Source organism: Enoplosus armatus, chromosome 17, assembly GCF_043641665.1.
Source record: "Enoplosus armatus isolate fEnoArm2 chromosome 17, fEnoArm2.hap1, whole genome shotgun sequence".
NCBI lineage: Eukaryota > Metazoa > Chordata > Actinopteri > Centrarchiformes > Enoplosidae > Enoplosus > Enoplosus armatus.
In genome coordinates, this window is record NC_092196.1 from 13,496,784 (window position 1) to 13,510,387 (window position 13,604).

The window sequence follows — 13,604 nt, forward strand, 5'->3', positions numbered from 1 at the left end:
TTCAAGAAAATATTAACTAGAAATAACCAATATTAACCATTAACCAATACTTACAAACCAGCCAGTGCAGTGTTGGAAGGTCAGGCTGATTAGCAGCAGCAGTCATACTCCATGCAGGTGAGAGCTTCTCACAGGATTTTGAGATATCTCTCTAAAATTGAATGCATAACCCATGTCAACCTGACCTGGTAACAATGTTTTTGTTGCATAATATTTAAAGTTTGAGCAAAACAACAAAAGAATGTATCCCAAATCTACAAAGTAGGGACAAAACAACAGGCATGTTCTAAATAATGCAGAAACAGAAATCTTATTGTATATTTTATATAAACTGTGTAATCTTACTTGAATATTAGTTGTAATTCTGCTTTATCATATATTATTTTTTTACCACTTCACTCCACACTTGTATTACGTCAAATTGATTTGAATTTTATTAAAAACATCATAATTTCTTAAAACAGTTAATATGCAGTTGCAGTCATACTTTGAAAAGTAGCCATATAATTGTGCTTACTGTCCTATGGGCCACATGTAGCAATATTTGTCACTGATAGGTAAATACTGACCATTTGAAGATTTGCCAATATTTACATACTGAGCAAATGTTGGTTAGATTGATTACAGCAGTGCCACCTACAGGCCATAGGATTCCTTTCCTGTGAACTAAAAGAGGGAAAAGAGCATCCTTTATTAATGACGTTTTATTATTACAGAAACCAAATATTCCAAATACAAAACATTGAGTTTAATAATTTACACTTTATACAAAACAAGCAACTTTTATAAAACATAAACATCAAACTCATTCATGTGGAATGGCACTGAGTTTGTTAACTGTCACATAGTGAAAAGGTAAATGTATGCAAAATCAATACATTTACAGTGAAGAATATTAATATCAAAGTAATCTAACTGTAACATAATGACACATTAGTCAACACCACTGAGCTCTACCTACTCTTTTACCTTTAAAAACTTTATCATAAAACAATTTAAATATTAAAGTGTGACTTTTTAGAAAATCAAATTCAGATTGAAAATTTCAGTTTTAATGCCCTAAACAGTTTGTGTGTTCTTATATCACACACTGGTAACATACACAGTGTTTTCTGATGTTCTTCCTTCTGAGGCGACGTACTGGCAGTCAGGGTCCAGGATTACAACAGGCTTCTGATAAAGATCTGACGGCGTCTTCATGCTCTTCCTCATCTCCTCCTGCTCCTCATCTCTCTTCCTGTCCAGGAAGTAGAAGAACCCCACGAGAAAGATGCTGGCAGAGAATACACACACACTGCAGACGTAGAAGACATACGAATACTGGCCTGTGTGGTCCACCAACATGCCTGAGAAATGCAAAAGGAGCGTCAGTGCAAAAATACTAGACTGCAACTGAGTTCATCATTATAGTACAAACACAACCTGCGTACTCTGAGGCAGAGTGCACACTATTCATCTGTGGCAGTAGCTGATCTTCATCTTTTGCGGAGAAGACTAAGTGCTCCATCATCACTCAACTATATGCAATCTGAACAGCTGCAGCAGGTGTCACGTGTGGGTTGCCATGGTAATGGAAACCTGAGCGAGCACCTTGACGTGCTGCTCCTTCTTGCCTGAGTTCTGAGGAGAAAAAAAGCTAAGAACAACAGCGAGGCAGCCCCCGCCACTGACTCCTCACTGTGGCCCTTAGGGAGGACGGCACATAATGAGTCGTACAAAAGAAAGCAGGATATAACAAATTAACAGGCTTAGCTAACACTAAACTGAGGGACCAGAAAACAAATAACCCCTGTATCTCTGCAATAAAAACTACCTTATCACTACCACTTTACCTCAATTTAAGATTTTTCTTTTGGGGGCATGCTCAAAACTAATTCTCGTAAGCCTCCACTGTACTTGTGTTTAGTGCTAATTAGCATATGTACAACTAACATGCTAAACTAAGAAGGTTACCATGATAACCTTAATATGTTCCTAAAAAGGTCCCCAACCCCTCCTACATAGAGCAAGACTCCCAGACTGAAAGAGACAGAAAACTTCGAGTGTAGTTGTTTTGTGTCTTTTAGCTTTTTGCATCTCTTTGTAGTCATTCGGCCCAGAGGCCCCATGATCCCTTTGGGCCCCAGGTTCTGTGCCCCGTAGATCCATTCTGTAATCCATCCATGAGCCAATGGTTTCGCAAAAATGAAAAAATTGACCTGATGATGGTGATGGTGCAGGATTAAGTCATGGGATCACCATTATTACACTTCACCTTGAGGGGAACATGAATGTGTGTAAAACATTTCTTGGCAATCCATTCTTGACGTGTGTGTGTGTGTGTGTGTGTGTGTGTGTGTGTGTGTACCTGCCAGCGGCGGCCCAATCAGCAGCGTTCCACTTTCCAGCATGCAGAGCAGTCCAAGGGCTGAGGGGAAGCGGCTCATTTCCACCGTGTCCATCAGCACAGTGTAGAGCAGCGAGCCGGCCACGCTCATGGACAGACCGAAGATCACCACGTACACCAGGAGAGCTTCGAAGGATGCCGACGCTCCACAGATGCAGTTACTCAGCCCGTTCACCAGCACAGCGCCGGAAAACACGTACACAAAACTGCTGCTGCCTCTGAAGCGCGGCAGGCCCAAGACAAGCGCAGCCGTGGGTCGCACTGCGATGTTCACCAGGCCCAGGACGGACATCAAGAAGGCAGCACGGTCTATGTCCATGTTGTGGTGGGTAGCATAAGGCACCAAATAAACCAGAGGCACCACACACCCCAGTGTCATCCAGGTCACACCCACAGCATAGGCACGGTAGCGAGGATTACTCACGAGCAGGTCAAAGGCCATATGTCTGTGTAGGAATGCTATAAAGCCACGAAGCTCAGTCTTCACGCTGTCTTTTACCCCTTCTGTCTCCTGCTGCAGAGAGTGGTTGTTTGATTTATCCGAACCCCGAGAGCATCTGGGTTTGTTAGGTCCTGATGCGATGGGCCTCATCACAGCCCCACATACACAGCAGTTTAGCAGCACCCCGCCCAGGATCAGGAAGCTGCCACGCCAGCCAAACTGACTGAGCAGCACGTTGGAAATCAGGGGTAAAGTGCTCAGGCCCACGGCCGTGCCGGTGGACGACAAGGCATTCGCAAAGACACGACGGCGCACAAAGTAGTGACCCATTATAGTCACTGACGGCTGGAAGGAAAGGCAGAATCCAAGTCCTGCGGAGGAGAGGACAGAGAGTCTGACGAGCCTTCATGTTGGTGGAAGAATGGAAGTGTGTGTGTGTGTGTGTGTGTGTGTGTGTGCAGCTCCTGACCTGTGATGCCACTAGTGATGTAAAGGTCAGTGATGGTCCTGGCCAGGGCAGACACCGCCATGCCCAGTCCACTTAATAGCCCGCCCACCATCACTGTCACCCGGCAACCAAAGCGCTCCACTAACATGCTGCATAAAAGACCTGTGGAGAAATGGGGGGGGGGGGGTTTCAAATACAAATACTATTGCCTTTATACAGAGTATTCCAGTAATATTCACAGTGCATTGTTTGACTTTGTACAGAAAAAGACTCTCCATACAAATACATGAAAAATACATAAATACAAATGCTAAAGTCTCATTTTAAACCACCATTTCCACCCTTTGTATGACAAAACGAAAGATCACACCTGCTGTGTTAGTAAAAAACAGTGACTCAAACCAACACACTGTTCCAATATAAACTGTGTTCATTTTTCTTAACAGATTTATGATGTGATTATCAGTAAAGTAATATTTAATAAAGTAATATTTCATTTTACGATAATCTTTTCAAATACAAATCAACAGGCTCACATTCACAGAGAGCTGCGTAGTAAAACAATGTCCTTATTAGCACAACAAATCAACCTGATTTGCATACGTCTATTATTTTTGAACAGTGAAATGAGGCCTGACAAAGAAGGAGCACAAACAGGGCCAAATGAATTTCCTCTTATGTCCAGTGTATTCTCAGAAACACAAAAACACTGGTGATATCTGCTTTCTACTTCTGCCAAAATGTGGAAAACAAGCTGCAAAAATGAATTATAAAAATCCATCTCCTGACTCACCAAACCCTGACTAATGCCAAATAAGTTACTTAAGCACAGACTTATCAAATAAAGTCGACATCTAAATCAGCTTAGTGGGCTGTTCTCTTGCTCTTTGATGTCTCCATTCTTCAGGCTTTCATGACTCCCTTTTTCCCACTATGATACAGAAATAAAACAAACCTCAGTCTGTTAACTGTTTGTATTTAATGTACAGTGCATACAGTAGCGTGATCCATGCAATGAAATCCATGCAAAACCATAAAAGGAAATATAATGTACATGAATTTGGTGAAAGCGCAAGATGAGAGGGGTGAAATGTTCCAGTACGTACGTATTTCTATCAACTTACCCTTTCATTCTATCATATGACCTACATGCTGAGGGTCCAGCCACACAAAAAAGGAAGCATTAATACACAAATCATACCATCTAGCAGCTGACATCCTCTATGTTCGACAGGCAGGAGCCGAATAAGGTCAAACTTTTCACTGGTACACATGTGAAAATACCTAATTCTACTGCTGATTCATGCTCCACAGAGGATGAACTCTTCCTCTCGTGTCTTGTTTAATACATTTTCCACACTGAACCTGTTGTCTATAAATTGTCCAGAGGAAATATTTAAGCTCTGATAGAGGGAGGCAGGCAGACGAAAGACAAATAAACCCTCCCGCACAAGAACAATGGTCTGACCCTGAATTCATCGCAACCGCAGCCTGACTCATTGTAGCCTTTCTTAATAAGTTTGTACAGGAAGAAGTACAGTCAATGTGTAGTACTATGATGTAACCTTTTGACTCATCCCTGCTAACTCATGGTTATGTCCTAAGAGGGGGGTTAGGGTCACATATCATTATATCATTGGTCACAGAAAGTGTGGGATCTACTGATGTGTACCTCCAGCATGCAGCATGGCGGTCATGATGGCCGGCACCCACGAGGTCTCTGTGTTGCTGGCGTTGAACTCTGTTTGCAGGTCTCTGTAGAAGATACCGATGCATGAGGGGAAGGCCAGGGTTAGAGACAGGACCAACATGGTGGCTACCAGCACCACCCAGCCCCAGCCTCCGTCGGGTGCGGCCAGATGGTTGCGTTCAGCGGGGCCACCCACCTGCATGGCATCAGTGGGACAGTAGGTGGGCTCCTGCTCCTCCTCTTGGTTTTCCTCCTCTGAATCACTGTGTTGTTCTCCTGACTCCGGAGGACCCTTCTCCACTTCCTTACCACACTGAGCAGCATTTTTGCCTCCCCTCCAGAGTAAAGCATTATCTCTGTAGCTGTGCCTGTTTCTTGCAGCTGGTGTCTGGTCCTCCACCACCTGAGTCATTCTGCCTGCTGCTGCTGCTATTAGTGCTGCTTCCTCTGTTGGAGATAAGACAGAGGCAGGGTGGTAGGCAGGATTTAGGAAATACTGAGGTCAGGAGTGAGTGCAGCCACACAGTGTTGCATCAGCCCAGTTTTAATTAAAGTATAATACTGATAACCTTCATGTCATTCTAGGCCACTCTTTGGTTGTAAACCTATTACATGAGGGCAATTTCATCCAAGCACATTTATCTCCATGGTAACTGTGACTGTAAAACGCTTAGTAACCTCTCTTTGAAAGAAGTTTTTATCATTATTATTATTAGCAGCAGTATTATTAGTTAGAAACAGGCCTTAGAGTCGTTCATATGCATCAAAAAGTACAGCAAACTAGAACATACACAAAGATTAAAAATAATTTCTTATTCTTCGGTAACGTTATTAATAATTGTCCTCTTACCTGTATGTGGTCGATATAACCTGAAATTGTACATAAAAATATCACTAAAGTAACTCCTCTACATCAGATCCTAAACGACCAGGCTGTTAGAAATTTTTAAAAGTTTATATACATAAAGATAAGTCTTTATCTCTCTATCTGCTGGGTTTTCTTACCTTTTGGCTCCCGCGTCTTCGTCCTTTTCTTTTACTCTTTGTGTTGCAGCTCATCTCAGCGGGGTCAGCAGCTTTCTTTGACATCTAACAGCACCTGAACCTCTCACCGTGCAGACCTTACTGCTCCCTTATTGAGCAGTCAGCTGTGTCAAGCTAGAGACTGACCGGGAAAGTCATACCGGATGTGATTTTCCAAATAAATCTATGAGAGAGGTTGATCTTTTATTTTGTAAGGAAATAAGGACCCGTGACTTTTCACTGCCCTCTCGTGGTAACAAAGATGAACTGCAACAGTCAAATTAGCGTCGATGCACACAGGTACAGTGTCAGTGAAGTGGCAGTAGATAAAATATTAGAAGCTCTTATGTCTCTATTTTATATCATTAAAAGTGTCTACACTGAAGCATCGTGATTATAAATACACTCTCAGTTAACCGTTAGCTCCACCAGTCAAAGCAGACACGTAAAACTTTCAAAATAAAACCATGAAGAGAGACAATGTGCCTAATATTCTGTCAGTAAGGATGAAAACTGGTCGTTTACAGTTGGAAAATTCGTGGACGAGTTTTTCTCGTGATGTGTGTGCAATTATATCCCGAATTATGCACAAAATCATAAAACACCGTTACCGGCAGAACTGTTAATTTAACGCAATCTCATTTCCGGTTCCTGTCGACCGTCAACTGTTCGGTGGAGTTTTTGTCCTATCGACGGTATGACGTTCAGGTTTATCAAAAAAATAAGCTTTAAGCAGGTGACTACGATCTAAACCAGAGGGAGATGTAATAGATTGTTTAACAAGCGATCACAACGTGACACTAAAGTAGTTAAATCTGCTGTTTAATATTCTGTCTGTCGGCGCTGTTGCTCTGACCTTGCTAATGTTAGCTACGTTTGCTAACTGGCTTTAAGTACAGTAACTCTCCAACTGTCGGGACTGAACCAAATGCTACTAAATAACATGAGAGAAGTGTGGAGGAGGACAGCTGTTAGTCTGTGTGATACACAGTAAAATATTACAGTTCCTTAGCTGTAAGGCAAACCGTCAATTTGTTTGTTGTTCATCCAAAGAGGTTCAGACTCGGGGCCTAGCTAAATATCTGGAACCAGACGCTTATTTAGATCAATGTCAATAAACAGAAGCTAATTTAAGTGGCTAAGCTATTAATATTCTAGTTTATGAGTTGATCATTCTTGATATTTCTGTCCTCTCTAGTTAACACACCCTGAAACATGGCTGGGAGACGAGCTGCGCTGAAGGCTATTGACTGGGTGGCCTTTGCAGAGAGGGTGCCACCCAACCAGAGGACCATGTTTAACAACCTGAAGACCAGAAGTGATGCTATTTCTGCAAAGTGTGTATTCCCTGTTACATACCGTTTCACTTCTGAAATTAGCATAGTGTGCATGTTTTTTTGAGGTGGTGCTGTAGGTCTCTGCTTGTCTGCAGACACTTCCTCCCACAGTCCAATGAGCTCTAAAGTGCCTGTATGTGTGGGTTATATGTCTCTGTGAACGCTTGGTTTGGCTATAAACCACCACAACCCTGCAGGTGAAAAGTGTGTGTATAGATACCTACTTTTATCTTGACAGGCCACTGCTAACGGTAAACTAAGGTGTTTGTAACCAGCTGATCTGTGTTCACAGGCTCACCTCTCTGCCAGAGAAACCTGCCTTCATTGACTGGAGCTACTACAAGACTACTGTGGCTAAAGCCGGCATGGTGGATGAGTTTGAAAAGAAGGTAAGAGAAGATTTTATTTGAACAGAAGTGTGAATAAAACATTTACATTATTATTAGGCACAGTAATGGTTGTGAGACCATAATAACAGCATGTAGAGTATTTTATTGTTATCAAATGTGGTATTAACTTCCAGTCTCCTCTCAGTTCAGTGCCCTGAAGGTTCCTGAGCCTGTAGACACTCAGACAGCTCTTATCAACGCCCAGGAGGCAGAATCGGTGAGTGTCTTTAGCTTGAGTGTCCCATCATTTACACAAGCATGTGGTGGATGAAGACCTTAGAAAAGCAGCATTCATTTTAATAATTTCCTGCAAAATATAGATGTTCTATATATTTTGTGGATTTGTTTTAGATGGTTTACTGTTATTTACTGTTGTTCCAATGTGCTGTAAGATCACATGCAAAGTAGTGGCAATGGCTTTTTGTTGTGTCTTCCAGAACTCGACAGCTGCAGCCTACATTGAAGCATCCAAAGCTCGTATCGCCCAGTATGAAAAAGAGGTGGAAATTATTATATATGTATAAACTTGCATCATCATGAAAATTGTCTAACACACAGATCTACAATCCGGATCACACACACGTACAGACTAAAGGTGTGGTCACATTACACCGCCGTCTCCTGTTCACTTCTATTGAAGCCCGTAAGACGGTCAAATTCTAGTGAGCGTTTCCTCGGGTCAGAGGTCAGAGATCAGAGGTCTGTTATCAGTTTGAATGATCAATCTCTATTTATTGCCTGCTGCACGACTGCCTGTCGTGACAGGACATCCTTTACACCTGTAATGCGACCATACCTTTAGACTGCTGCTGTCTGTGGATGTGAGTACCAAATGAGTCACTCCTTCACCTCCACTGAGCTGCGGTGAAATCCTACAGCTAGAAAAATCAAAATGCAGTAATACTACTGTGTTATTGTCTTCATTTACCTGATTCTACTGGAAACACTTCATCCTGATCCTCTGCTCTTCCTTCCCCCAGCTGGAGAAATTCAAGAACATGATTCCCTTCGACCAGATGACCATCGAAGACCTGAACAACACTTTCCCAGAAACCAAGCTGGACAAAGAGAAACATCCTTACTGGCCACACAAACCCATATCTGACCTGTAAACGTATTCTATATATCCTGTATCTGAGGAGAACCTGTACAGTATGTGTATAAAAAGTCTTGTTTCATCCATTCAGAATCACTGAAATGTTGTTCCACTGTAAGAACTATATGAATGGAGGGGAAAAATTAAACGTATTTGTTTTGTTTCTTCTCAATTAGACTTGATTAGTAAATCCTGAAAATATGGCACAACTTTCTTGCTTTCTGTGGTCAGTAAAATGAGCTAAAGGTCGTCGGTGTTCACAGGCCCATTATAAACAACCTCATAGACCCCTCGCAGGCAAACAACTGTTATTTTATTACTGGATTTCTTCCCAGGCGTCATGAACTGAACTTGATCTGTTGGACCATGTTTTCTTTCTAAATTTGGTATGAAATATCTTCCAACACTCACTGAAAATCCAACCCTTGTGGATACACTGATGAGTTTTTAAGTACACACTCGGCCAAATCACTCTCAGCAGAAAGCAGAGTTTGGTTTCCTTCCCTCGTGGGGTCACTGTTGTCTTTGGGACGGCGATTTGTAGTCAGTTTTCAGCCTCCTCAGGGCAGAAGCGCTCTTCTCTTTGTATATTTACTCTCGACTGCAGGTAGGCACGGCCTCACACGCTTCGGTTGATTCCTTATTGTGTTGGATACATTAGATTCAAGTCATCCATCAGTGTTTGGACAACATATCTACAGTACAAATGATCACAGCTCCAGCCCTCTTATTATGAAGTGTCATTCTTGTTCAGGCTTTGTTTTGACTACAGCATAAATCTACATTTCACCACGGCTGGAAATTCGAGCGGCCTCTCTGGGATTGGACAGAGACTTTAAACATAAAGCCTACCCGCTGTGCTCTCGCTGCACTGTTATTATGGCTTTGGTTTGCGTGCTAATACTGCACGTAGCGCAGCCATGGTGGTGATAGTCGAGGAATGTACTCTGGCCTCAACATATACAGCAGAGGCAAGATGCATCAAGCTGCTGCAAGAGGCTTTCCTCCTGCAGGGGGCAGTGTCTGTCTTCATAAGACAGATCTGTGAGGCTTGTGTTTCCAACTTAAATCTGTTTATTAAGGTGTTTTTTTTAATGGGTTTGAATATAGACAACATATACAGATACGTTTGCTGTGTTTTTCAAAGTGGAAAAAGCCAAAACTTGGGATTTTTAGGTGTTCAATTACTTATTAGTCAAATGGATGAAATAAAATTATAGGGGATATTTTTCCTTAAAACTGTCAACAGCTCAGCTGTAGAGATGCATGTACATGTGAAATTCAACCTACAGTATTTTAAAAAAGAAATCTGTGTTTTCTCATGTTTTATTTATTTAGATCTTGGGATTCAATTGGCACACCAGTGAGTTAGTGTCACGCCTCCACAAAGTTAGGTGACTTGCTTGGAAAAGCTTTAAAAAATATATAATAAATAATGGTCAAAATCAGAGCAGCAGACATTGAGATATCCCAGCTTTCACTCTCTAATATGGGTGCCATGCTAAATGTCTTTCAAATTTTACATCCCCAGTTTGTGTTAAAAATGTGTAATCTCCAAGCCCAAACCTACGTAACTGAAGACATCATCAGGGTTATTTCTTCAGCCATGGCAAAGGTCCTCCAGAGCCACAGGGGACATGAGACAACAGGCTGAACAGTCCTCATGAGGTGTAACATTGGTGAATTATCCACACTTTGTCAGCTACGTAAAGACGCGCTTCATAGTTCAATAACATTCAAGACAAGCTGGGATTGCAGCAGCAGGAGTGGAGACCTATGAAATATTTAAGACTTCTTTCAGCAGCTTCACATTTTTTGGAGAGCGAAACAAAATGTCACCATCAGCACGCTGTGAGGCTCCTGTGTCTCTCTCTCTCTCTGATTTCAGACATGCTATGCATTCCACAGAAGAGCGGTGATAATCCTCCCGAAATCTACACATTATGTCATACCAGCGAGTTGCACTTCAGTCTGCCGCTGGGGAAACTTGACGTGACTGTGGTGCAACATGAGCACAACAACGAGCTGCTTGAGAGGGAGATATTTTTTTTTTTAAATGCTGCAACAAGTGGAATTGAAACAGGCTGCGAGTCAAAGGCGATGAAATAAATATTCTTTATGTTGATTGATTTCTCATGTTTGGCCTGTTTTTATTTTCTTTCTGTCTTGTCGTTGCCAAGCGTTCACTCTCATAAGCTCAACAGAAAAATTGTACTTCAGTTTTTTACATCTTCAACATTGATCAGTCAGGTTGACCTTTGACCTTCTGGAGTGCAGGCACCATAACAGGGTCCTGAACTCTGATTAAGGGTCACTGACTGTCACCTGTGCCAAGCTTCCAAGTGAAACAGCTACATGCATGCAACCCAGTGTGTGTGTGTGTGTGTGTGTGTGTGTGAGACCCCCTACAGCTCTACTTTCCCTGGGCTCAGCCATTCTTTTCCCAGCTGACCGTTCAGCTGTCGCCAACACTTGTCCACTTGATAACTGTTGCCGTAACTCAGAACTCAGCACGCTGCTTTTACAACCTGTAATGGTTTTTAATGAAATCCCTGCGCTCCTGTCTGACCTGTCACTCAGAATCATCTTATTATCCTAACAGGATATCTTATTGTTAAGGTTAGTACAGAGAGAAATAAGAGCGTTTTTAAATACAAAATTCACTTGATTCCATGTTTGACATTAGGGTGAGCGTGCTGAGCGGTGCTGTATGTGAGCTGGTGTGTGACAGGCCCTGAATTCCTCTGATGTTATCCTGAATTAGGCAGCTCTGTTGTTGGGTTGGATTTCCACTTAACATGTGCTCACAATGTTGAAGAGGCACGCTCAAATGATTTATCAGCTTTTATTGATCTTGTTTTGTTTGGGGTTTTTTTCTAGCAAAGATCACCCACAAAATAACCATAATTATGTTCATTTGATGATTTTAAAACAGAAATTCACTCTCATTCCTCATTATACGGTATGTATTTTAATTTATTTCAAATTGCAAATGCTTGTTATTTTATACAGGTTGTCTACCACCTTGTTGAAAGTAACAATGCAGCATTTGTCATTTATAAATATTAGATTTGGATCATGATGCTTTCTGGCTTGTGGCTTTGACAATAAAAACAGAAATGATCTAAAAACTAAAAAGCCGTCAGATGCATCCGTTCCCTCTTTTTGCCGAGTCCTCCTCCCTCAAGAATCGATCCATCATCCTCTGTCCCGAAAGCAAACAGCTCACATCCGCTCCTGTGTGAAAATCTGAGTGTTTGCTTCCTACCTATCCATCACACAACCTATTATGCTCCTCATTTAGACATCCATCAAACGTCACATGTTCAATTACACAATCCATCACGTTCCGCCTGCACTTGTCCCGCCATTGGCTGATGATCTTTGTCGCCCCACAAAGCCCAGAGATGTGTTTCCTTTAGAGGCTGGAGGGCGCGCCCCCCGTCTCCTCGGGATTCTAATGGCTGAATTTAGACAGCAACCTTTTTTTTTTCTCTCTTCTCATCCAAAGGCCACAACCCGGGTCAGAGGTCAAAGGGGGGTTGGCCTGGTTGCCAAGGAGGAGTCCAACAGCAAGGCAAAGTCGCTGGTGCTCATTGGACTGTGCAAACAGCAAATCTGCTGAGTCTGACAGGCCTGAGAGCAGATTGCGTTTTCACAATCAGACAAGAAGCGAGCGTTGATGAGATGACAGTATGTGTAGAGCAGGCAACAACGCGCTCATTCAAAGCCAAGATTAAGCCGAGAGAGCTACAGTGACAGGACAAGCTTTTGTTATTGTGATGGGTTTCTGTAGTGGTCCATCCACAATGCGCTGGTCGGCCGGGTTATGCTTAAACATAACTGGTTCGTACAACATGTTGTCTGACTGAAGGCGGAAGTGTTTATAGTTGTTCCGAGCAGGCCACGAGACACAATAATGGTTCAAATATGGGGGATAACGGGGGACATTTCCAAACAGTCTCTCCTGGAAGACATTCATAGTGTTGCACTCGGTTGTTCACATGAAAAGAGTAACTTTCTCACCTCCGCACACCTGGCCAGTCGCCGCGTGAAGCGAGTGTCAGTGACAGATTGTCAGTTTCAGAAAGTTACAGAAATTGTCAGACACATCCTCCCCCCAAAATCCGATGGTGAATAGGTTTTGGGGAGGGAGTTTCTGTGGCTATTCAACCATCCAACAAGCAGTTCTGATGGAGTATACTGACGCCTTTACTGTGGTGATAATAAGAGAAACTAGAAACAACAAGGGAACCATGACTTTACCATTGCAGTTCAAGGTCAAGCTTTAATGCCTAAAATCCAAATATCACTTCCATTGGGATCCTGCATCTCTTTGCAACAGACCGCCAATCACCATGGCATGGTGACATCATGAGAAAGTTGTCCCCCGTTGACAAGGCCTACTGTTGCCATGGGGCTCCTGGAAATGGCGCCGCGGATCCCAGTAAATGAAGGATGTTGGGGGAGGGGGTTGCGTGAAGGCAAGTAAATAAAAGTGCCATTTGCAGTGTGTTTGCTTGACGTCCTCGGAGCCAAATTCTGTTCTGTTATTGGGCTGCTGAGCATTGGGTTGGTTGGGGGGGGTCCCAGTAAGACCCCCCACTCTGGAGGACATTGGCGTGTTTGCTGAGTGAACAGGGGACCCTGACGCGGCCTCTGGGGGTCTTGTGAGCTGACAGCAGCCGCACACATTCACTCATTAAGAAAAGAGGACGATGCAGGACAAAAGGAAGAAGGAGCAGTCTTGTAGGAGCAGACTGCAGCAGCAAATCACCATTCACAGAACAGAA

At 42.8% G+C, this 13,604-nt stretch overlaps 2 protein-coding genes across 3 annotated transcripts; one reads left to right on the forward strand and one right to left on the reverse strand.

The window, feature by feature from the left end:
- Positions 1 to 1,083: 1,083 nt before the first annotated feature.
- Positions 1,084 to 5,378, reverse strand: slc16a5b (solute carrier family 16 member 5b). Its single transcript, XM_070923908.1, has 4 exons — positions 4,949 to 5,378; positions 3,298 to 3,438; positions 2,348 to 3,199; positions 1,084 to 1,346 (listed from the first exon to the last, which is right to left on the reverse strand). Exons 1-4 carry the CDS (start codon positions 5,376 to 5,378, stop codon positions 1,084 to 1,086), a joined length of 1,686 nt encoding a protein of 561 aa, XP_070780009.1.
- A 1,262-nt stretch (positions 5,379 to 6,640) lies between these two features.
- On the forward strand, positions 6,641 to 9,020 carry atp5pd (ATP synthase peripheral stalk subunit d). 2 transcript variants are annotated; one of them, XM_070923266.1, is made up of 6 exons: positions 6,641 to 6,684; positions 7,188 to 7,326; positions 7,619 to 7,715; positions 7,861 to 7,932; positions 8,153 to 8,215; positions 8,696 to 9,020. In XM_070923266.1, exons 2-6 carry the CDS (start codon positions 7,205 to 7,207, stop codon positions 8,825 to 8,827), a joined length of 486 nt encoding a protein of 161 aa, XP_070779367.1. In that variant the 5' UTR covers positions 6,641 to 6,684; positions 7,188 to 7,204; the 3' UTR covers positions 8,828 to 9,020. The 2 variants fall into 2 exon arrangements, with proteins under 2 accessions (XP_070779367.1, XP_070779368.1); XM_070923267.1 differs by having other exon boundaries at positions 6,661 to 6,725.
- The last annotated feature ends 4,584 nt before the right edge of the window (positions 9,021 to 13,604 follow it).

Excerpts from the sequence above, each read along its gene's own strand:
- atp5pd (XM_070923266.1), top strand. The coding sequence starts at position 7,205 with ATGGCTGGGAGACGAGCTGCGCTGAAGGCTATTGACTGGGTGGCCTTT. Across the intron at positions 7,933-8,152 it reads ACGCCCAGGAGGCAGAATCG|AACTCGACAGCTGCAGCCTA; the intron begins GTGAGTGTCTTT and ends TGTGTCTTCCAG. Across the intron at positions 8,216-8,695 it reads TCGCCCAGTATGAAAAAGAG|CTGGAGAAATTCAAGAACAT; the intron begins GTGGAAATTATT and ends TCCTTCCCCCAG.
- slc16a5b (XM_070923908.1), bottom strand. The coding sequence starts at position 5,378 with ATGACTCAGGTGGTGGAGGACCAGACACCAGCTGCAAGAAACAGGCAC. Across the intron at positions 3,439-4,948 it reads CGCCATGCTGCATGCTGGAG|GTCTTTTATGCAGCATGTTA; the intron begins GTACACATCAGT and ends ATTTCTCCACAG. Across the intron at positions 1,347-2,347 it reads GATTGGGCCGCCGCTGGCAG|GCATGTTGGTGGACCACACA; the intron begins GTACACACACAC and ends TGCATTTCTCAG.